This window comes from Chiloscyllium plagiosum, chromosome 3 (assembly GCF_004010195.1).
Source record: "Chiloscyllium plagiosum isolate BGI_BamShark_2017 chromosome 3, ASM401019v2, whole genome shotgun sequence".
Classification (NCBI taxonomy): domain Eukaryota; kingdom Metazoa; phylum Chordata; class Chondrichthyes; order Orectolobiformes; family Hemiscylliidae; genus Chiloscyllium; species Chiloscyllium plagiosum.
The window spans coordinates 40,980,871-40,990,972 of record NC_057712.1 but is presented as its reverse complement, the minus strand read 5'-3'; the positions used below and the strand labels follow the sequence as shown (position 1 = coordinate 40,990,972).

The 10,102-nt window shown below is 40.3% G+C and overlaps 1 protein-coding gene across 2 annotated transcripts in view; it reads right to left on the bottom strand.

The window, feature by feature from the left end:
• The window catches only part of galnt2 (UDP-N-acetyl-alpha-D-galactosamine:polypeptide N-acetylgalactosaminyltransferase 2), a 118,702-nt gene that overhangs the window by 24,756 nt on the left and 83,844 nt on the right, over positions 1-10,102 (bottom strand). For both annotated transcript variants that reach the window (XR_006309879.1, XM_043680988.1), the window contains exon 9: positions 5,443-5,530. Coding sequence is in view for 1 of the 2 variants with exons in the window: in XM_043680988.1 (XP_043536923.1) it covers positions 5,443-5,530 (88 nt within the window). In the remaining variant the exon portion in view is untranslated. The remainder of the gene's footprint in view (positions 1-5,442; positions 5,531-10,102) is intronic.

The following is a 10,102-nucleotide window of genomic DNA, read 5'->3' as shown; positions in this document are numbered from 1 at the left end:
CGTGGTGACGGAGATCGGCGTGGGGGCGGGGTTAGGCGTGGGACAGAGATCGGCGTGGGGGTGGAGTTATGCGTGGTGACAGAGATCGGCGTGGGGGCGAAGACACATGCGGCGTTGTGGTCGTGCAGGTTAGTGATATCACTGGGGGCGGAAGTGGCTGCGGTGACAGCAACCCAGGGGGTGGAAGTGGCTGTGGCGACGTCAGAGACAGTGTTATTCCCGATAGCCTCGGAGGCCACGAATCTGTCGGCGATGGTCTACCTGGCGATCGTGGAGGCGGTTGTCTGGGCGGCGATCGCGGAGGCTGCGAGGTCGGTGGGGGCGGAAGTGACGTCCTGGTCTATTGCGGCAGTTGTTGCCGCGGGCGCTGTAGCGGCCGCGTGGTTAATGGTGCCGGACTGATTTCGGAGGCCGATGGAAGATTCTGGAACAGTTGAGGAACCCAGAGTGTGGGGGTAAGTACATGAAAGTTTTTGGTACTTACTGTCTTTAATTTCCGATATGGCTAGGAAGAAATGTTTGTTTAGTGTATGGATTCTTCTGTGGATGAAGAATAGTAGAGGTCCTTTGCAGGTCTGAGAGAGTGTTGTCCTGAGCTGGGGTAGGTCTAATTGCAGGGAATGTAGGTAGCGGCGCATGTCTGCAAGCGTGGAGCGGAGGATCCAGAGGGAGGTCTGTTGCTGGAGGCTTCGGATTTGTTTTAGGTACTGGTTGTCCTGGTTGGATCCAAATTTTGTTGGTCGGAACGTAGTCCGGAGTCCGTGCGGGATCAGTCGGTTCCGTAGGCAGGTGCTGAGGAAGGAGATGTGGCTGTGGTAGCGAGTCTGTTTGAGAACATGGCTGAAGAGCTTCTGTGCAGAGGAGATGACCTGGGGTGTGCAGTGAGAGAGGGACTCACTGAAATCCTTGTAGAGGGAGGAAGAGAGCTTCTTCAAGGAAGGCATCCTTGTAAGAGGATTCGCAGTAGGTTAAAAGTGAGGACTGCAGATGCTGGAGATCAGAGCTGAAAAGCGCAGCAGGTCAGGCAGCATCCAAGGAACAGGCATAAGCCCTTCTTCAGCCTTTTCTTCATTCAAATAAGTGGGCAATATTCTGCATTCAATAAGCAGTAAGTGGCATCATCTTCTGTCTGCTACCTCATACTCACGCTACCTTTGCCACTGCACACAAACCTCACCAATGCTCATGAACTACCAAGTTCTCTCGGACATGAAGCACTTCCACTCAATGGCTCTCTCATCCAACTCAGCCCCACAACTACAAACCTTCCTGTTCTGACTATAAAACTATGCAATCGACAGAGGCTGGCAGCCATCAAGTAAGCACAATTAACAAATAAAGCTAAGAGCCATAAGAAGCATCTCTGAGTTGGTTGTGTCTCCCTGCATGTGAAGTGACCTAGCAGAAGGCAAATCAATGCTCCAAAGTTAAATCTTGAAGGGCTAAAGTGGATTCTGTGTTGGCCCGAGATCAGCTATGATAATATGGTAGGGCTGGTTTTTGGCAGATGCCAATCTCAGTGTATGAAGGGTTGAGAAAGACTGTATCCATTGAGCACTCAAGGGATACCAGTGAAGGGACATTAAAATGGAGACCCAGTAAAGCAAGCAGCACCATGTAAGTTTTTGTATTGCAATATTACTACTGTGATTTCTACCTCACTGATCTCAAAGCTAAGCTTTTAAAAAAAAGAGCCAAAACAGGAGAGCTTTATAGAGGTTTAATGGAGACATTCTAGTCTCAAGCGTTTCCATGGAGTAAATAATATGTTCCAATAGCACCTCAGAAAGGAATCCAACCTAGACTGGCATCAATGCTGTTCTTGAGAACTGTTCCAATGGCAAAGATATCTTTCAAATGAATTATTAAATCAAAGCTCCACCTGTGTCTGTTAGATGGATGTAAAAGATCATGATATTATTCAAAGAAGAACTGGAGAATTCTTGAGTTCAAGCCAACAATTTCCCCTCAACCAACTCCACCTAAAATATGATTTGGAGATGCCGGTGTTGGACTGGCGTGTACAAAGTTAAAAATCACACAACACCAGGTTATAGTCCAACAGGTTTAATTGGAAGCACACTAGCTTTCGGAGTGTCGCTCCCTCATCAGGTGATAGTGGAGGACACAATTCTAAGGCACAGAATTCATAGCAAAAATTTACAGTGTGATGTAATTGAAATTATACATTGAAAAATACCTTGATTGTCTGTTGAGTCTTTCATCTGTTCGAATACCATGATACTTTCACTTCTTTCATGTGTAAATCACAAAACCTTTTTTTAAAAGTTGCATTCTCAGGTTAGCTGTAACAATGGACGTTAGCTAGACAATATGTTGAAGGTGTTAGCCCCCTGTGTTCTCTGTCTATGCCACGATGTTTAGATTGATTCTAATCTAAAAAGTTTAGATTGATTCTAATCTTAAAAAGTGAGAAAACGCTGCAGGCAAGGATGCCCTGAGGCATGGTACATTGGGGAAACCGAACAAAAGCTACGACAATGGATGAATGGGCACTGCACAACAATCAACAGACAGGAGTGTTCCCTTCCAGTTGGGGAACACTTCAGTGGTCCAGGACATTCGACGTCAGACCTCTGGGTGACCATCCTCCAAGGCAGACTTCGGGACAGGCAGCAGCGAAAAGTGGCCGAGCAGAGGCTGATAGTTAAGTTTGATACCCATAGGGAGGGCCTCAACCGAGACCTTGGGTTCATGTCTCTCTCTCTCTCTCTCTCTCTCAGACAGACAGACAGACATCCTCTCAGAGACTTAGACCACTCCACACTCATGCACAGACGTATACACTCTCTCTCACAGACATTCACAACCCCCCAACCCAAACACGCACACACAAAGACCCACATGCACACATATATTTTGTGGGGTGAATTTGTACTTGCAGAGTTACATTGTACTTTGCTCAAAAACTGTATTAATTCATGTAAAACTCTGTTTTCTCACTTTTTAGATTAGAATCAATCTGAACATCATGACATAGACAGAGAACACAGGGGGCTAACACCTTCAACATATTGTCTAGCTAATGCCCATTGTTACAGCTAACCTGAGAATGCAACTTTTAAAAAAAGGTTTTGTGATTTACACATGAAAGAAGTGAAACTATCATGGTATTCGAACAGATAAAAGACTCAACAGACAAGGTATTTTTCAATGTATAATTTCAGTTACGTCACACTGTAAATTTTTGCTATTAATTCTGTGCCTTAGAATTGTGTCCTCCATAACCACCTAATGAAGGAGCAGCGATCCAAAAGCTAGTGTGCTTCCAATTAAATCTGTTGGACTATAACCTGGTGTTGTGTGATTTTTAACTTTGTCCACCTAAAATAGATCAAATACTCATTCATCTTATTTGCTATTTATTGGTTCTAGCTTTGCAAACTCACAGCCATGTTGCACTTTAGTAGTAATTAGTTTGTGGCATTCAAAGAGTGTACAAAATGCTAAATTAATATAAGTTTTTTTTGTAAACCCACCCTGAAACAACATAAATAATTTTGAGATTCAATCAAGTCATTGAGAGGAATTAATTCTGAAGCACTCAAAATGTTTACATTAATTGAAAAGAAATGCTCTCTAGCTCAAAGTACCTTGATAAATCAAAGCCTGAACAGAAACTAAGTAAAAGCTATGTTAAGCCATAACAAAAGATGAAAATTGGTTGTCTGACATGACAATTCTTTGTGAAAGATAAATTGCTAAATCTGTAACTGTACACAGAAAGTGCCAATGCCCATTTTGTGCAATAAACTTAGTCAGGATTTAATATCATATTTGACATACAAAGAATATACATTAAGGTAGTCAACCAATTAATTTAAAAGTCCTTTCTTTTGTCATCAGTGGTCTGTACAAATCTGAATAGTTTTGCGACTGGGACTAATGAAAAAAATAAAATTACAAATGTGGAGAAATTAATTAAATTTATCAATCATACAATCCTGACAGTATGGAAACAGGCCATTTGGCCCAACAAGTCCACACTGACCCTCTGAACAGTATCCCGCCCAGACCCATTTTCCTACCCCCTACTACTCTACATTTCCCCAGTGTAGTAGCAATTACAGCATTTGAAATTTTTGTAATAATATTCTTTACCTTTATGAGAATTGCCTCAACCTAGGTTTTTAGTGATCCCCCTGAAACACCACACACACCAGTTTGGGGACAATAGGTTTCAGTCTGATCATGTATACCTTCTTTGAGTAAAAGGATAGACATGCAATTTGGAGGAATTGGAACCAGAACATTATGCTCTCACAATTGAGATACAGGTCTCAGTAATGGTGGCTGTGGGATTCGCTTCTGACTTTAACTGATTCAGAACACAGCACTTAGAACATGTGGGGGTAACAAGCAAAATCAAGAGGTTGGGTCTTGAAAACTGACTTCAGAACCCTGGAAGGGAAACTCTCAGTCAAGTGGGAAGGAACCCTGGAAATGGTAGCAGGGTAAAGGAAGAAAGAAACGAATAGTAAATGTTACCAAGAATTTAAAATGTGGAATGTCAGAAAGAGATTGCATGAGCATCATTGACCAAAGAAGATTAACTGAATGGTTCTCACATGAGCTCATCAGCTGCAACTGAGGACTGGGGATTTCTTGAAAACACTAAATAAAATTCTTATAAATATCTAAGTGAGGGATTGGATTCAAGAAATATGGTTGGATAGTCAGAGATGAAAAGGCGTTTCCCCTGTCTCTCAGGAGCCTTTATGGGCTCTTTATTTATCCCTCAACAAATTGTCAGATGGTGAAGCATAGAACACTGCAGCCTAGTCTTTATAACCTACAACTTTTCAGTTACATACATACATTACAAATTATGCAATTACAACCCAACAACCAACTTCAGCCTGTTTCTGTACATATAAGCACAATAATTAGTGCTATCTGAAGGCAATTAAAAAATCTAACGAACATACAATTAACACCAGCAACACAATTAACACCACAATATGCACAAAATAGCTGCCATGTTTCTTACTACTTCAGTGAGTGTGCTTCAAAAGAGTGTGCTACTGGCTGGAAAGTGTTTTGGGACGTCTTGCAGTCAGTGTTCTAGAAATTTAACAACTTTTTTTCTTCGTAACTGTAGAACCTGAGGACATACCTATATTCAAAGTTCTTTATTTAACTTCTATTATACTGGGGAGAATTTGTCTTCACATTCTTGTGATACAAGATATTTTATTCTAATGGGAGAATATCTTTGTATGCTCTGAATTTCTGCTTTGCTCTGTTTTCTGAAAAAAAACTTATTGGAAGAAATTTGCATATCAGGCAATCGGCCACAAGAAATTCCCCAGGAACGTACTTGCCTAATTTGAAACAAAACAAGGAAATGTGACACAGGAATTCTGATGTGACACTATTACAGCTATACTTATTAATGATAAAACCCATGGCTATACATACCTAATGGGACCAATTGGATTACCCTGACGAGCTCGTCTTTGTTCTGGAGTCATGTAATCCCATTTAAAGACCAGATTCCAGTCAAATCCTGCAATTTAAATAAGGTAGGTCAATAACAAAGCTGCATTGAAATATCATGCATAATATTTTAAAATCAATATATATATTTCATTGGAAACTGAAAATGTTAGTTTTCCAAACCATTATGCGGGAGTAAATAGGACTGAAGTGTTTAAGTTACTCTATCTGAATCAATATAGGTGGCAAATTTTCTTTCTTTCTGATGAAAGATTATTAGTCTAAAAATTTAGCAAATGTGATGACAGGAATAGAGTTATCAGAGTAGTTCTAACATTCAGAGTTATTTTGCATTTCTAGATAGATTTTGCTTTTGATAAATATTCTATTCTCTTATCAAATTATTCAATCCAAATCTTTCAATTATTTATATAGTATTCTGCTATGATTGCTTGTTCATGGATTTGCGCTCATCAAAATTCTGTTGCTTATATCCAAACTTCCACTTCTACATTCTTCCTTTAAGATACTCCTTAAAGCTCTATTTTGCCCAAGCTTTTGGTCACCTTAAATATTTAACTGGAAATGCTGCAAATACTCAGCATTAAGTGCAAGCTGTTGCTGTATAGCATTCCATACACACTGCTGTAATTAATGTCATATTCAAATTACAGAATATGAAGAGCCTTTTTTTATTCATTCACGCATAGGATGTGGGCATCACTGGCTAGGCCACCATTTATTGCCCACCTGTACTTGTTCATGAAAAGATGGTGGTGAGCTACTTTCTTGAAATGCTGCTGTCCACTTGGTATAGATACAGCCCACAATGCTGTTAGAAATGGAGTTCCAGTGTTTTGACCCAGTGACACTTGAGGAACAGTGATATATTTCCAAGAAACAAAAACAGAAGTTGCTGGAAAAGCTCAGCGTGTCTGGCAGCATCTGTGAAGAGAAATCAGAGTTAACATTTCGGGTCCGGTGACCCTTCCTCAGAACTTTTTCAGCAACTTCTAGTTTTGTTTCTTATTTGTAGCATCTGCAGTTCTTTTGATTTTTATGATATAGTCCCAAGTCTGGATAGTGAGTGGCAAGGAGGGAAACTTAGCAAATGGTGATGTTCCCATGTACCTGCTGCTATTATCCTTCCAAATGGCAGTGAACATGGGTTTGCAAGGTGCTGGCTAAGGGACCTTGATGAATTTCTGCAGTGCGTCTTGTAGATAGTGTATACTTGCTGCTACAGAGTGTCAGTGGTGGAAGGAATTGATATTTGTCGATGGGGTGCTAATCAAGCAGACAGCTTTTGTCTTGGACGGTGTCATGTATCTGGAATGTTGTTGGAGCTGCACTCATCCATGCAAATGGGGAGTATTCCTACACACTCCTAACTTGTGCCTTAGACATGGTTGAATTTCATGAATCAGGAAGTGAGTTGCTTAATGCAACATTCCTAGCATCTGACCTGCTCTTGTAGCCACAGTGCTTACTTGACCAGTCCAGTTCAGCTTGCACATGGTCTGTTAGGCCAACGTATCTATTTCTGTGCTGGAAACTCAATTTAACCTATCACTCTAACCATTACAGTATTTAACTGCAATAAAATTGACATGGATAGCTCAAAAACAAATTGTGATATCCTAAGGTTATCAAAGTTGCTACATAAATGCAAATTCTTTTTTTTGTTGTTGTTGGGTCTAAATGGCTCAAGCAGAGAGGATATGCTGCAAGATTGTAAAACGTAAAAGTGAGATAAAGAGTCATAGAGATGTACAGCACGGACCAGATATCCTAAATTAATCTATCCCTATTTGCCAACATTTGGCTCATATCCATCTAAATCCTTCCTATTCGTATACCTATCCAGATGTTATTATTGTAACAGCCTCCATCACTTCCCTCTGGCTGCTCATTCCACACACGTACCACCCTCTCCATAAAAAAGTTGCCCCTTAGGTCCCATTTAAACCTTTCCCCTCTCGACTTAAACCTATGTCCTCTAGTTTTGGAATCCCCTATGCTAGGGAAAAGACTTTGACTATTCACCCTATCCATACCTCTCAATATTTTATAAACCTCTATAAGTTCACCCTTCGGCCTTCCATGCTCCAGGGAAGATAGCCCCAGCCTATTCACCCATTTTCTATAACTCAAACCCTCCAACCCTGGCAACATCCTCGTAAATCTTTTCTAAACATTTTCAAGTTTAACAACATCCTTCCATTGGCAAGGAGACCAGAATTGAACGCAGTATTCTAGAAGTAGCCTAACCAATATCCTGTACAGCCGCAGCATGACCTCCCAACTCCTATACTCAATACACTGACCAACAAAGGCAAGCATACCAAACGCCTTCTCTCAAGTTGTTTGAGACAGAGCACTATGGGAGAATTATGGAGTGGCACTAAAAATGAAAGATCAGAATTAAGTTAGGTAGAATTCTTTCTACCAGTTATGTGTCTGATTTATGGAATGGATTACAGTCGGTTCTGCCATTACGCGGTAGTTCCGTTCTCGTGCAACCCTATGTTATAAGAAAATTGGGTAATAACAGCACCATTTAAACTAATGGGGCCAGAATCGCGGTTTAACCAATATATGCTTTAAAATACAGGTCAGTTTGCTATAATTCGTGTTAATGAAACGCGGGTTCACTATAACACAAATGACAAATTGGGGACACCATTTCTAAAGCGCAAACTTTTAACATGTGTTGGCTGTAGCACGATTACATCGCCAACTCTTTAAGCACGGATTCTAAAGTGCAATTTTTCTTTAACATGGGGTTGCACAAGAATACAACAATCGCATTATAGTAGAAGTCCCTGTATTCAGCAGATATGAAGTACAACAATGTTTCAAAAAGGGAACTGATTGTGTTCCATAAAGTGGAGTAGACTTTATGTCACAGAGAAATGAGCAACTATGGTCTCCTAGAAATTGTTTGATTTCCAAGAGTTTGCTTAATCAATAAAAAAAGAAATTCAAATTTCAGTTCATATTTGTATGGGAGTTATTTATGGACAATGTAAAAACTGGAAGATATTGTACTGTTTGGTCACATTTTGGATTTAAAATTGCTTTTACCAGGGCTTTGAAGGGTTTCTTAGAAATGAGGTCAACAGTTTAATGATGGCTGTAATTAACCCACTGTTCACAGGCAGGCAAGTGACTCTGGGGTAACAAAAAAAAGAGTCAAAGCTTTTAGGGAGATAATGATGTTTTGCACTCAATGGTTGGAAAATCTGGCTCTGGAAGAGATTGTAAGCCACTGTACTGTTGGCTTTTGTCTAACAAGCCAAGGGAGTTAGAAGGAAGAAAATCTCCAAAGCTGCAATAAGGCTGCAAATCTTTCTCCACCCTTTTCTTGGCCAACTTTCTTGGGAATCTGATAAAGTTTCTAAATCTTGATGCTCAACTACTTTGTAACCCTGAAAATCGGAACTCTGATCACTACTCTAAGCCTTTGATTCAGCTGGAACTTCATTCAAAGTGAAATCAATGAAAAGATCTTTCATCAAGTCCATGGCTATCAGCAATTGATTGTACTTAGAAGGAACCGTCTGTACTGTGAGAATTTCTCAAAACCTATATTTTGTTTTTCAAACCATTAGCCAAATTATGGTTTTCTTTTGTCCTTTGTTCAATTATCATTGCTACAGAGCCTTTGCTACCTTCTGTGTTGTTTGAGTTTATTTATTTTGGGATTAAAAATAGGTTTAGCCATACAGCATAGAAACAGACTTCTTCAGTCCAACTAGTTCATGCTGACCATGTTCCCTAACTAAACTAGTCTCATCTTCCTGCTTTTGATCCAATTCCCTCCAAATCTTTCCTATCCATATACTTATCCAAATGTCCAAATGTCTTTTAAATACTGTAACTGTACCTGCATCCACCACTTCCTCTGGAAGGTCACACCATACACCATACACTATCCACTCTATGTAAAAGAAAAGTTGCCCCTCGTGTTCTTTATAAAACTTTCTCTTTGTACCTTAAAAATATGGCCCCTAATATTGGCCTCACCCCACATATTTACCTTATTTATGCCCCTCATGATTTTATAGACTTCCATACGGTCATCCCTCAGACCTCCTAGGCTCTAGGAAAAAGGTCCCAGCCTATTCCATAACGCAAACATTCCATTCCTGGTAAGTCTTTTCTGAACCCTCTCCAGTTTAGTAATATCCTTCCTAAAGCAGAGTGACCAGAACTGTACACAGTAGTCCAGAAGTAGCCTCACCAACATCCAGTACAACCTCAACATGACATCCCAACTCTTTTACTCAAAGGTCTGAGCAATGAAGGCAAGTATGTTAACACCTTAACTACCCTGTTTACATGATGCAAATTTCAAGAATTATACACCTAAACCCCCAGGTCTCTCTGTTCAACAAACTACTCAGAACTCTACTTTTAACCATATAATTCATGCCTTTGTTTGTTTTATCAAAATGCAATGCCTCAAGATCCAAAGCGGGATCTTGGTATGCAGGTACATAGACCCTTCAAATTGCCATCCAAGTGGACAGGGTTGTTAAGAAAGCATATAGTGTTTTGGCTTTCATTAACAGGGGGATTGAGTTTAAGAGCCGTGAGACCTTGTTGCAGCTCTATAAAACTTTGGTTAGACCGCACT